Source organism: Eschrichtius robustus, chromosome 11, assembly GCF_028021215.1.
Source record: "Eschrichtius robustus isolate mEscRob2 chromosome 11, mEscRob2.pri, whole genome shotgun sequence".
In the NCBI taxonomy this organism is placed as follows: Eukaryota; Metazoa; Chordata; class Mammalia; order Artiodactyla; family Eschrichtiidae; genus Eschrichtius; species Eschrichtius robustus.
The window spans coordinates 49,554,844-49,569,262 of record NC_090834.1 but is presented as its reverse complement, the minus strand read 5'-3'; the positions used below and the strand labels follow the sequence as shown (position 1 = coordinate 49,569,262).

General features: G+C 37.0%; 1 protein-coding gene across 2 annotated transcripts in view; it reads left to right on the top strand.

The window, feature by feature from the left end:
- The first annotated feature begins 2,335 nt into the window (after nucleotides 1-2,335).
- Nucleotides 2,336-14,419, top strand: part of HIKESHI (heat shock protein nuclear import factor hikeshi) — a 39,416-nt gene continuing 27,332 nt past the window's right edge. Inside the window, exons 1-2 of one of the 2 annotated variants that reach the window (XM_068555064.1) lie at nucleotides 2,336-2,581; nucleotides 4,743-4,980. In XM_068555064.1, coding sequence (XP_068411165.1) covers nucleotides 2,552-2,581; nucleotides 4,743-4,980 — 268 coding nt within the window. In that variant the 5' untranslated portion in view covers nucleotides 2,336-2,551. Of the gene's footprint in view, nucleotides 2,582-4,351; nucleotides 4,451-4,742; nucleotides 4,981-14,419 lie in introns of those variants that run through there. The other variant, XM_068555065.1, reaches the window with a different exon arrangement.

Genomic DNA, 14,419 nt, shown 5'->3' with positions numbered 1-14,419 from the left:
AACCTGAAGTAAATATTTGAGCCAGTTGGGAGGATGTAAGAAATTTCCAAGTGAATATTACAGGCAGATAAAACAAGTTGCGTTAAGCACAGAAAGGCTGAAAAATACAAGTTGCTCAGAGAATACAAATACATAGAATACATAGTTACGGTATGTAAAGGAAAAAACCCTGTCTTCTTCCCATGTTTCTCCTTTACTCTCACACTACTACCATACTCACAATACTTCTAAAACCAGATGTGTGTCGGTTTTCCCTACACCGAGCAATTCTGTGACACCAGCTTGGTGTCCTACAATTTAACTCAATCTTGACACTGTCAACCTGGAGACAGCACCTGGAGATAGCATCAGATCCCACAGGTTAAGGGCTCAGTCCCACAAGACTGCCCCTACTTCAGATGCCAATTGCAAGTAGTTAAGTGCCCAGGTTATCTACAACTTCTGTCCAACACGGCTATAATTGGAGATTCCCATTACCTCCCCCCCTTGGATTTGATTATTGGCTAGAACAACTCACAGAACTCAGGGAAACATGTTTACCAATTTATTAAAGGATATGATAAAGGATACAGATGAACAACCAGATGAACAGATACATAGGCAAGGTGTGGGAGTGCAGGAGCTTCTCTCCTGGTGGAGTTGGGGTGCGTCATCCTTCTGGTACGTGGATGTGTTCATCAACCTGGAAGCTCTCCAGGCCTCATACTCTTGGGATTTTATGGATGCTTCCTCATGTAGTCATGATCAATTAACTCCATCTCCAGCCCCTCTCCCCTCTCTATAGAATGTGGGGAGGGGCTGAAAATTCCAAGCTTCTAATCAGGCTTCATCTTTCTGGTGACCAGCCCCCATCTAGGAGCCACCCAGAAGCCCACCAGAGTCCCCTCATTAGAACAAAAGATGCCCCTAGTGCTCTTATCACTTGGTAATTTACAGGGGTTTCAGGAGCCCTGTGTCAGGTACATGAGGCAGAGACCAATATATTTATTTACTATTTCATAGTAAGGTGGGTATAAAGACATGAAAAGTTAGTGAGGAAAAGTAATAATGCTAAATGCTAACAGTTTATTAAGCTATATTCTGGCTACTACTTAGTACTTTACATGTAATAACCTTCATTACAACCTTATTATTATCCTGTTTTACAGATGGGGAAAAGGAGGCATGGCAGTGTTAGGGTAACTGGCCTAATATTTTACAGCTAATAAATGACAGAGATGGGCTCTGAATCCGAGCAGTTTGTCTGCCCCTCATGAAATGGTCTCATAATGAGTGGCCTTTTTATTCTGAAGATTCTGGGACTTCTTAGGTAGAAAGTTGGAGATATTGGTAGAAAGATCCTCTTCTATCTATTCATCTTTGGCTTTCTCAAAGGAGTATCTGAGACAAGATAGGTGGTCCAAGTTTATGGAGCCAGAGTGGAGACCAGAGGACTGTTCCAACATTCTGATCTTCCACATATAACCTGGGGTTAGGAGGACAGACTTGCTGGTGGCTGGTGGACTAAGCTCAGATATTTCAAGTTGGCCAGAGACCTTCAGGGAGGAGATATCTTACCTTCCTATCCAAGAGGAAAAGGAACTGAAGCTGTGAAAGGGAGAATGAGTACTGGTGGCAGTCAGTACTTGATGCCAGTTCTTTTCTGCAAATGCATAGAGGAAAAAAAAGACATTTTACAATTAAACAGCCATTAGTTAAGTACTGCCAGGTTCTAAGTGGTTATTTATAAATTCATCTGACCCTCACAGCAACCCTAGGGGACAGGCACATTTATTATTCTTATTTTACAAATGGCGCCGTTAAAGCACAAAGATATTATTATATAACTTGCTTAGTGTTGTTTGTTTTCGGCAAATTAATGGAGGAGTGAGGCTGGAAAGAACTACAATAAAGTTGTCATTAAGTACAAAACAGCTGATTAAAAATCAGTACTTTTCAGCTACTGTGTAGCAGAAAGAACCCTGGATTTGAATCAGGGTTTGGATTCAAGCCCCATTCCTGAGTGCTGTGTAAAGATTTGGGGCTGGTCACTCTGGGCAATTTTCTCGCCTACAAAATGCAGATAATAATACCTACCTCCTAGGGTTTTTGTAAGGATCTAGCAAAATGACTGTAAAAGCGCACTGTAATCTCTAAAATGTTAGACAAACGTGAGAAACGTTTCCTCCCGGTTCTGGATTCGTAAATTTGGGATACGGACTACCAATCCCAACAGGCAAATCCTCCGCGCTCCCTTACCGGAAACCGGCGCAGGTCCTTCTGGGACTTGTAGTTTTATACGGGATCTGGCCCGCCTTTCCCGTTTCGTAAGGGCGGCGCGGTGTGAGCCCCGGAACTAGTCGTCGCCTGAGAGGCGTTCTGGTTAGGAAAGAGAGGTCAGAGGTTGCGGGGGCAGAAGGCGTTTCTGCCGCTGGCCTAGTCGCTATGTAGCGGAGGGGTAGGCACCCCCCGTCACGTTCTGGAAGGTTCTTGGGCTCGACTAGGGCAGTAGCCCCAGGACTTCCAGTCCCCGGCTTCGGGTCCCTGCCGGCTGAGCGGAGCCGCCGCCGCCATGTTTGGCTGCTTGGTGGCGGGGAGGCTGGTGAGGATGGGGCCGGGTGGTCTCAGGAAGGGGGCAGGACCCCGAGGGCGAGGGCCCGGGAAGGGGAGGGTGCGTTGGTGCGCGGGATGCGGGGAAACCCCCTCACGTCTAGTTGACTGCTGAGAGTTTGAGGGTGGGGAGTGGGACGCTGGGATGTTCGCTCTGCTTTCCCCCCAGCGCTTTTCAGAGTAGCAGTCACACCATTAGCTTCCATTTATCGAGTGTGCATTATCTTAGGCAATGCACGCCTTTTGTCTATTCCTAGTCATCTCAGCCATCTATGTAGCGCTTATTTGGCCCTGCAAACTTAACCGTAACTTGTGAGATGGTGGTTCTCATTCTCATTTTGCAGTTGAGGAGCTTAAGCTCAGTTGGCAGTAGAAATACTCGCCTGAGCTCATAAAGTGAGTTCGAGGTAAATGTGGTGTTTGAATCTAGTCTGTAGCGTCCTGTTTGTCGAAGATGAAGGTACTCGGGCAAAGTATAACTGCTGGGTCCTTTTGGAAGGGCCCTAATAAAAATATGCTTAACGTAATTGGAAATTGGCTGATAGAAACGCCTGAAACTTAAAGCATGAGATGACCCCAGAAGGAGGTGAGCAGCGAATTTCCTTATTGGTAAAAAGAGATTACCTTCCTTGATGAATTGTTAGGTAAATGAGTTAAGTACCTGGGATTGTTCCAGAAGAGTCTGGAGGGTGAATCTTGCTTGCCTCCGTAGAAGCCACTCAGAAATCCATTTCAGACCTGATTCCTTTCACCTAGAATTCTTTCTCTTTATTTTTTTTCTCCCTGCTTTATTAAATGTTGCAGCCCCTTTGTTGAATTTTTTCATCCATTTTTGATAATATAGTGTGTACACAGTTCTAAGGAACCACAGAGATAAATTGGAGATGGCTATCCTCAGATTTATTGTCTGTCCCTTGAATGACTGGGAGGCCCCTTTTGGTGATGGTGGTAATTGATAATACTGGTGGGATAACTTTGTATTACTCCTGCTCCGGATAGGAAGAATGAAAGGACCAGCCTGGGATTGAGTGTGGGACGAATTTCGTTAACGAATAACATTTAAAATGTGTGTGTTTTTCTAAAGAATAGGAAGGCCCTATGGAATCTGTGTTGTCAACTACTTTGCAAGTAATTTAGTTACAGCAATGCCTGTGTCTGTTTACCTAACACCTAACCTACGTAGTGGATATCCAGTAGGGGTTCCTTAATGACAAGATTTTCTTTGATGGTGTTTGACTTTTTAATTCTGGAGTATTTGAACTTGTTAATCAAAATGAAGGGCAAATAGACCTAGCGATGCCTCAACGTTTAACTACATTATTCTTTTACTAGAAAAATTCACCTAATCTAAAGTTATGGGCTCAGTAAAAGATGTACCCTTTTTCCTAAGGTCGAGGATTAGTCTGTCCTAATACAGATTAACAGAATGTCTGGTGTCTTTGACAGAGTTGACATTTAAGAAATATTTATTTTGCCTGATGATTATTTCAAGACTTGTAGATACCATGATTTTATGTGCCTTTTAAGATTATGCATGCCAAAAACTGGTAAAATTGAATTTAATACTAATATAGGCATTTTGGTTTATATTTATGTTCTTTCTTCCTTTGTTTTATTCTCTGTATTTAAACCGGAGGGTTTAATAATTTGGGGATTACAAATATATTTCAGTGAGTAGGCAAAATGACAAATTATGAATCTTCAAATAATGAGGATTGACTGTAATAACTTCTGAATTGCTTACCCATTTTTATTACCCGAGGTTCTTTACCTTCAAACTAGAAGATAAAGCTTTGGTGGCATGGTGTTTTGAACAGCCTTTCATTTTTATAACATTCTGAAGCTGTAGTGATTTATTTATGTAAGTAAAATCCTTTCAGGGCACTTCTGAAATAATTTAGTTATGTTTTTGAAAGATTACATTCATTAAATCATTTTAAGGCTAAATGTATATTTTTAGATTTTTCTATTAAAATAAGCACTCTTTTTGGTGTTTTTGGTAATTCCGTAATTAGAGTATCAGATTGATCCAATGTTATACTTGATATAATGACTATAATTGACTATATTTGGTAACAGAGCTTACAGCAATACTAAAAGGGCTATAGAAACTTATCAAACTATTGAACTAAGGCGAGTTTCTTATATTCTAGGTGCAAACAGCTGCACAGCAAGTGGCAGAGGATAAGTTTGTTTTTGACTTGCCTGATTATGAAAATATCAACCATGTTGTGGTTTTTATGCTGGGAACAGTCCCATTTCCTGAGGGAATGGGAGGATCTGTCTACTTTTCCTATCCTGATTCAAATGGAATGCCGGTATGGCAACTCCTAGGATTTGTCACAAATGGGAAACCAAGTGCCATCTTCAAAATTTCAGGTCTTAAATCTGGTAAGAATAATATATTAAAATAGTTTCATAATTAAACTTTTTTCTTAAATAGCATAACATAGAATGTGGCTTTTTTTACTTTTCATTATATCTTCTGATTGCTGAAGTAATATGTAACATTATTTAAAAAAAAAAAATCAGGGACTTCCCTGGCAGTCCAGTAGTTAAGATTCCGTGCTTCCACTGCAGAGGGCACAGGTTCCATCCCTGGTCAGGGAACTAAGATCCTGCATGCTGTGAGCATGGCACGGCTGGAAAAAAAAAAAATCAGATGGTACTGACACATTTGAAAAATGGTAAGTGAAGAGACCTCACACTCACACTCCCATCCATCCTCTGCCTCTGGAGAGAACCACTCACTGTGGTTTTCTTTGTATGCTATATACCTTTGTAAAGGGATTTTTCTGAATTAGTGGGTGTTTTAATAAAAATGAGAGGAATCGTCTCATAATTTGTAATATGCACATCAGTGTTTAAATAAACAGATAAACCAAGTAGACTTGTATAGGAAATACAATGAGAGTCCATTTTTTCTACGAAGATTTTTTTGAGCTCTTAGATTTGATTACCCCTTCAGTGTTCTTCTGTTGGTTGTATTGACATTGCAGGTGTTAGATCTTACAGGGACAATCCTTGCTTTGATGCTTGAGGTATTTTGTTTAGAAATTGAGAATGAAACTAGGTAGCATTTACTCCCATTGAATATCTGTTTCCTTTGAAAGTCTAGATAAAAACAGACATGAAAAGTCTTAGATTATAAATATGTATTCTCCTGGAAATAGTCTGTAAAGTCCAAGGCAAAGTTATATTTAGGTAACATGTTTATATATTTAACAAATATTTTGGTATCACTATAATGATTAAGTTCTTGCCTGAGATCACTCATATTCTTACAAAGGAAGATAGTTTTATGGACCAATATTTAGAAGGGTGAGAAGTAATTGTGGATGTTTGTACAAAGTGCTGAGAGAGAATAGGTAAGGGACAATTAACTCTTAAGTAGGTTGGGGAAAATTTCTGGGAGGATATGATATTGGACCTTTTGAGAAGATAAGTAGGAGTTTGTCAGGCCTCTGAGAGGCCTATTGGGCATTCTTTTCTAGGTAGAGGTAATATGGGTATAATGATGAAAGTTTGACATCGTGGTATGCTCAGAATGGCACAAGGTATGGTGTATAGGATAGGCAGTCACGGATCATGAAAAGCTGAAAAGCTTATGTATCACACTGACTCATTTGAATTTAATAGGCTAGCAATTTTTAACATGCTTCGATCACAGACCTATTTGATAGTGTCAAAAAAAGTATGTGTTATATAAGCATAGTGTAAATACTAAAAAATTTGCATGTACTCTGAAGCCCATCCATGTGTCCCTCCCCATAAAGAACTGTCCCTGTAGGTATAGAGGAGCCAGTGAACAATTTCAAGTAAGGGAATGACATGATCAAATTTAATTTTTATCCTGAGGACTGTGAAGAATGAACTGGAGCAGTTCTGGCCAGATGATGAGCTGTTAGCTGCTGTTATTTATGTAGTTGGAATTCTACAAGAAGAAATGGGAAAGAGTAATATTTAAAGCTAAAAATTGTTTAGATTGATGATAAATACTAATCTCTAGATTTAAGAACCAGGACAGATTCTTACAGTCCTTCTCAGTGGGGGTTCCCTGAGATAATTATCCCTAATCCCTAAGGCAGTGGTTCTTAAAGCATGGGTCTCTGACCAGCAGCATCAGCATTACCTGGAAACTTGTTAGAAATGCACATTTGTGGTAGGACCCCAGACCTACTGAATCAGAAAACTTGGATGGAGTCCAAGTATTTAAATAGGTTCCCTAGGTGTTTTTGTTGCCTTCTAAAGTTTGAGAATCATTGTCCTAGGGCATCCACTGTATGTAATGAATTATTACTTCCTGTACGTATAGCATGGTATTAGTTCTGAATAGTCTTTGGGAGAATTAAGAAAAGAGTCATTATCAAATCACTTTTTCTCTTTTCTGTAGCTGCACCTAAAAATAGAAAAAATAAGTAGAAAAAAAATGTGGACAACTCAATACACTTTAGTGAAGTTAAATATAAAGAGAAAGTAATAAAGGAACCAGAGAGAGAAGACAAGTCATTAATAACTGACCAGCAATGAGTCAGTTTAGCAGATTTATGAACAGCATGAATAGAGGTCAAAAGTCAATAGATGAGTATCTTCAAAGTGCCAAGGAAAAATAAAATAACCCTCAAAGCTATCATTGTAAAGTGAAGAAGAAATAAATGTGTTTTCATGTGGAGATGTAGAGTTTACTACTAATAGACCATTACTGAAAGAACTACTGAAGGTAGTTGTACTTTAATAGGAAGGAACTGAATCCCTGAATGTAGAAGGGTATGCAAGACTCAAAGTTAGCAAACAAATTGGTAAACATATAGACAAATCAGGACAACCTGATTACATAAAACAATACAACAAATAAATGCACAAGAATTAAATACTGTACTGGAAAACAGTGCATATGATAGTAGGGGTAGTGATCTGAGTAAGCTTTCTGAGGTCCTGTGGTTTAGAAAGAGTAATAAAATTGATTCTACTTTCAAGTAATCCTGTTAAAATTTTAAGGAAAACTTAAAAAAAAGAAAAAGAGGGAAAAATACATGGTATGTGAAAAACAAAATGAGATGGTAGAAATAATTTTACATATATCAGTTATCAAAATAAATCTAAACAGACTAAACTTACCAGAGAAAGCATGGAGACTCCAGGATGGGATTTTTTTTTAAAGGCAGCAAACTAATAATTATAGTGATGTTTATCAGTAACATGTCTAAAATATTCTAACACAAGGAACCCCCCAAAAAGCTGTTATAGGTGTGTTTTAGAAAAATGGGACTAAGACAAAAGCATTATCAGGGATTAAGAGGTTCATTCACTAGGAATGAAGTAATTCACTAGGAAGACTTAAATATTTCTAGGAAAAAGTGAATGTCATGAATTGGTGTGTATATAAAACATAACTTCAAATATAAAAAAAAATTGACTTTACAATGATAAGTGGACAACCTTACAATCAATATTTTAATATACCTCTTGATAATTAATACATCAAGTAAATAAAATACTAGTAAAGAAGGAAAATTTGAATAAAGAATTAACAAACTTGAGCTAATGGACACTATAGAACCCTGAAACTAATAATTAGATCATACACACTTTTTAAGTACACAGAACATTTATGAAATTTGACCACATGCCAAGTCATGAAGCAAGCTGTAGCAAATGGGAGATTATCAGTATGCAACCCACAATGCAGTGTAATTACAAATCAAAAGATTAAACATTGCCATGTTTAGAAATTCAAAAATATTTTAACTAATGGGTCATAGAAGAAATGACCATGGAAATTAAACTTCCACAGAAACCAAAGCAAAATAAAACATCACATATCAAACCTTTTGAATGCAGGTAAGGTAGTACTAAAGAGATTAACTCTTAGGCTTAAATGTGTGTATATGAAAAGAGATTGAAATGAGTGGGCTAAGTATTGAACATAGCAATGCAAAGAGAGTAGATGAAAAAATGGTAATGCGAAGAATAGAAATTAGTGACAGAAAGCAAAGAAATGATAGAGGGCCTTAATGAAATAAAAATCTGATTCTTTGAAAAGACTAATAAAATGATGAGCTATTGAAAAGATGTATTTAGGAAAAAGAAGACAATGTTATTGAAAATGTGAAAATGGAGACATAACTATAACTGTAGTAGAGACTAAGTAAAATTTACAAGAAATTTTATGCCAATACATTTGAGAACAACAAAGGAACTGATGAAATTGGTTATTTTCTAGAAAAATGTACTAAAGAAAACTGACTCAAATAACTTTAAATCATGAATAGATACAATATCAATAAAGAAATTAAAATGAGTAATTAAAAATATACCTCTCCCGATGTGAATGGACCTAGAGTCTGTCATATAGAGTGAGGTAAGCTGGAAAGAGAAAAACAAATATCATATATTAACGCATATATGTGGAATCTAGAAAAACGGTACAGATGAAACTATTTGTAGGGTAGGAATAGAGACGTAGACGTAGAGAATGGACATGTGGACACAGTGGGGGAAGGGGAGAGTGGGACGAATTGGGAGATTAGGTTTGACATAAATACACTACCATGTGTAAAATAGGTAGCTAGTGGGAACCTGCTGTATAGCTCAGGGAGCTCAGCGTGGTGCTCTGTGATGACCTAGATGGGTGGGATTGGGGGGGTTGGGAGGGAGGTCCAAGAGGGAGGAGATATACATATACATATAGCTGATTCACTTCATTGTACAGCAGAAACAAACACAACATTGTAAAGCAGTTTTACTCCAATTAAAAAAAAAAAAAAACCTCTCCCTTTCACATGCAACTATTAGACCCAGATGGTTTACAAAGTTCCACTATACCTTTATGAAACAGATTGTTCATATCTCATATAAAGTGTCAGAGAATAGGAAAAGAGGCAAAGTTACCCTAAGTTTAGATTTTGAAGCTAATATAACCTCCTTATCAAAAAGGACAAGGGCAATATGAAAGAGGAAATTTGGCCTAAGCCAGTTTTATTTATTTTGGATTTTTATATCTTTGTATGTATACAAGTTACAAAGTGAATTTAATAAGGTATCTTTATTTTTAAAAACTTCATTATAGAAAATTCAAAATGTACAAAAGCAGACCAAATGGAATATTGAACCCTTCTCTAGTCATCATGCAGCTTCAAAAATGACCAACTCATAACTGAATCACTTTGTTGTACACCTGAACACTTAAAAACAAATAATTTCTTAATATTGGATTGAACATTTAATCAGTGTTCAGATTTCCAATGGTCTCAGAAGTCTTGTGTTTATATATTTTAAAGTTTTAAAATATTTTCAGTCAGCATCTGAATAGTAAAGTCCCTACATTGCAATTAATTGGTTGATAGATCTCTCAAGTATTTTTTATAAAAATCAAACATTTAATGTATTCTGTCTCTATTTCCAGTAAATTATCTGGATTTAGAGGTTTGATCAGATTTCATTCAAATGCATTTTAAAATTTTTTTGGCAAGTTTATTATAGGCAATGGTGTGTTCTTTGATCAGGAAGTGTATTTTATATATATGTATACACACACACACACATATATAGTTATCTCTTTGGGAAATTAGCAGCCATTTATATGCAATGCTTAGATTAGCTAATTCAAAATGATAATATTCTAATTGTCATTTATTAGCTGTAAAGAGACACTTGCTATGGGTAGTGTCATTTTAAGGCAGGATAAATGCTTGATTATTAATATATCAGTGTTCAAAAAATGAGTTGATACCCTAACGTACTCTGGAAGTAATAAGTTTTTTTTTAAAGAATTATGATATCATTGATGTGTGTGTGTGTATTTATTTATATTTGATGTGTTCTAACCATTTGTGTATCATCAGGATCCATTGGACCTAATTTTAATTTTTCAGTTTCTCTTTTAGGCAGATATTGATATTTCATGACTTTTATTCTTTCTAAAGAAATCCCTCAAAGAACAGGGAAAATTAAGTTTTTTTTGTGACTAACAATTTTAATAGCTTTATTGAGTTATAATTTACATACAGTAATTTGCATATATTTAAAGTATACAGTTTGGTAATTTTTGATATATGTATACACCTGTAAAACCATTACCGCAATCAAGATAATGAACATATCCATCATCCCTAAAAGTTTCCTAGTGCTCCTTTGTAATCCCCTCTCCTATCTCCTCCTCCACCCCAGGAAACTACTGATCTGCTTTCTGTCACTATAAAATAGTTTGCATTTTCTAGGGTTTTCTTTCACTCAGCATGATTACTTTTACAGTCATCCATGTTGTAGTATGACTCACTACAATAGTAATTCATTCCTATTTATTTCTGGGTAGTTGTGTGGTATACTACCATTTGTGTATCCATTCACCTGTTGATGGACATTTGGATTGTTTCAGTTTTTGGCTCATAAAAATAAAGCCGCTATGAACATTTGTGTATAAGTCTGTATGGACATATGGTTTCATTTCTCTTAGATAAATATTTGAGAGTGGAATGGCTGGATCATAATGGTACTTCTGTGTTAAACTCTTTAAGAAACTGCCAAACTATTTTGCAACATGGTGGTTCCATTTTACATTTCAATCTGCAGTATATGAAAGTTCCACTTCCTCCCTGTCCTTGTCAACGCATGGTCAGTTTTACGTGTTCTAATAGATGTATAGTGGTATCCCATTAGGTTTTAAATTTGCATTTCCCTAATGACTAATGATACTGAGCATTTTTTGAAGTACTTATTTGCTTTCTCTGTATCTTCCTTGGTGAAGTGTTTATTCAAATCTTTTGCCTTTTTTTAAAAATTGCGTTGTTTTCTTATTGAGTTTATTTTATTTTATTTTATTTTTTTGGCTGCGCTGGGTCTTCGTTGCTGCTCGCGGGCTTTGTCTAGTTGCTGCAAGCCGGGGCTACTCTTCGTTGTGGTGCACGAGCTTCTCATTGTGGTGGCTTCTCATTGTGGAGCATGGGCTCTAGGCCTGCGGGCTCAGTAGTTGCAGCACGTGGGCCCTAGAGCATGTGGGCTTCAGTAGTTGCAGTGTGTGGGCCCAGTAGTTGTGGCACACGGGCCCTAGAGCACGTGGGCTTCAGTAGTTGCAGTACATGGGCTCCATGGCACACGGGCTTTAGTAGTTGTGGCTCACGGGTTCTAGCGCACAGGCTCGGTAGTAGTGGCTCATGGGCTCAGTTGCTCCATGGCATGTGGGATCTTCCTGGACCAGGGATCGAACCCATGTTCCCTGCATTGGCAGGCAGATTCTTAACCACTGTGCCACCAGGGAAGTCCCCTCTTACTGAGTTTTGAGAGTTCTCTATATATTCTTGATACAAGTTATTTATAAGATATGTGATTTGACATGTTTTTCTAGTTTTTGGATTGTCTTTTCTCTTTATGGTGTCTTTTATAGAGCATATGTTTTTGTGTGTTTTTTTGTTTTGTCTTTTTGCAGACATCTTGTTTATTGATTTGTTCCCTTGCATCTTTTTAAAAATTATTTTATTGAAGTATAGTTGATTTACTTAGAGCATGTTTTTAATTTCGGTGAAGTTCAGTTTTTCAGTTTGTTCTTCTCTGGATTGTGCTTTTAGTGGTGCATCTAAGAAATCTTTGCCTTACCCAAGGTTACAAAAGTGTTCTCCTAGATGTTTTTAGTTTTAGACTTTACATTTGTATCTGGGATCCAATTTGAATGAATTTTCGTATTTAGTGCAAGGTATGGATTGAAGTTTGAATTTTTTTTTTTTGCAAGTGGATATCAAACTGTTCCAACACCATTTGTTAAAAAGAGGAAGTAATGACATATTTTTCTGCATTCATCATCAAATACATTCACTTGATACTCACTTGGGAGCTCTCAAAGTACTCCATTTTAAAGTAAAACATAAAGTACATAAATGAATATTTATATAGATGTTTATATGAATATATATTGATTTAAAAAGGGAAGAGAAATAGAAATAGATACTGTTATACAGTTTTTTAAACAAATTACTAGTTGGAAAGCATGCTAGAAAATTAAATGGATACTGGTAGATATTAATAGTAATAAGCGATACAGGCGGAGGAGCAACTAACTTGGGACAAGAGAGAGAGATTTTTGGTTTGTGTGTGAGGAACCTTTGGAACATGATAGCAATGCCTTAAACATAAAGTGGTGGGTTTTGTTTGTGTAGCAATAGGCTAGTAGCCAGCCAACTATTAACCTTTGCATAGTTGGAAAGTGCAGGCTTATTTTGTATCCAGACTCATATGCATTGATTAAGGTTAATATTGGCCACCATCTAGTATACCAGGACCCACTGGTTGTTTTTGGAGACATACTAATTAAATTGTCAATTTAATTGTCCTTACCTTACCTTACCTTCTCTTCTCTTTGCTCTAGCTTTGCCAACATTTTGAGTTGGGAAAGGGGTGCAACATCTCTTTTTCATTTATGATCATCACTATATTCCCTGAAGGAGATGCCTTGGAAATAGTGAAAAGTGCTTTCTTCTGTCATTTTTGCACTGCCTTTGGCTGTCTTTTCCCTTTTCTCTTGTGACACCCAAAAGGTTGGGGGCAGTGGGCATAACATTCTGAGATCATAAAAACTCAGACACACAAAAAAATCCCACAAGGGCTCAGAGGCAAAGAACATACAAATCAATTTTCACTGCAAAGTAAAGGAGCTGTTACAGTGGAGGATTACTGGACTGAATGTCAATATTATGACATAGTATGAGTGTGTTTCATGTTTGGTAATTGCAATCATTGTTGCTTTTGTTGTGGTCATCCATGTACAATGCTTGGTGTCAGTCTATTTACCTCTTGTAAAAATAAAATACAGTGTGTGTGTGTGTGAAAAAAAAAATGGGAACATACCATTTGGGAAAACTATGAGTAAGAATTTTACCTGATTACAGAAATTCTAGCATCGATGACAAAGAACTAATAAATTCTTTTATAGCAGTTATAAACTGATCACCAGATACATTAAGTTCTATCAACATACCTGTGGTGGAGAGTCCTAGTCACCCACCAAAATACAGTTGTGGCTGGACCTATGGCTACCCAGCTACATCCTACATTTCTCAGTCTCCCTTTCAGTTGGTTGTAATTATGTGACTAAGTTCTCACCAATGAAGTGTGAGTGCCTGCATTGTGTTCCACTCCCTGATCTGGGCCTTAAAACACCGAGACTGTGCACTCTTCTGTGATTTCTTCTCTTTCTGCTATGCTGGGAAACAAAGACAGTGCCCTAAAGGATGGTGGAGAGCAAGAAGGAAGAAATCCCTGTCCTACTGTGAAAAATTCTGAGAAACAATGGTAAAAAGGTCACAAAAATTAATACTAATTGAAGATATGTTCTTTGCCCTTAAGGAACTTATTATCTGAAATAAGGAACAAAAGACAAACACATTAAAAAAAATTACAATGTGACATACAAGTTACATTCATGATGATTTAGCACAGTCTATCTGATTAAGAGATGTAAAAGTAAAAGAAGAGGTGAAGTAATCTCAGATGCCTCATAGAGAAGAATCAGACCATTTTAGGGAGAAGGAAAACTATGCACAATATGAACAAACACACAAAGATAGGGGATGTATGTTAGAACACCATAGGAAGAGCTGTCTAGCCAAAACAGAAAAAAACAAACAAACAAAAAAAAAACCCAGACATTTCCTGATTGTGTTATCTCATCCAATCTGGAGAAAATTCAGCAATCAAAACTGAGTTAATACAGTTGCTCTAACCAAAACTTTAACAGTAATAATTACTCAGTGACATATTTTCTGTTGTGGAGTTAGCTAAAACAGTCCAAAATCCAGTCCCAGAGTAATACTTAATCCATTATAGGAAAATGGATTTATTT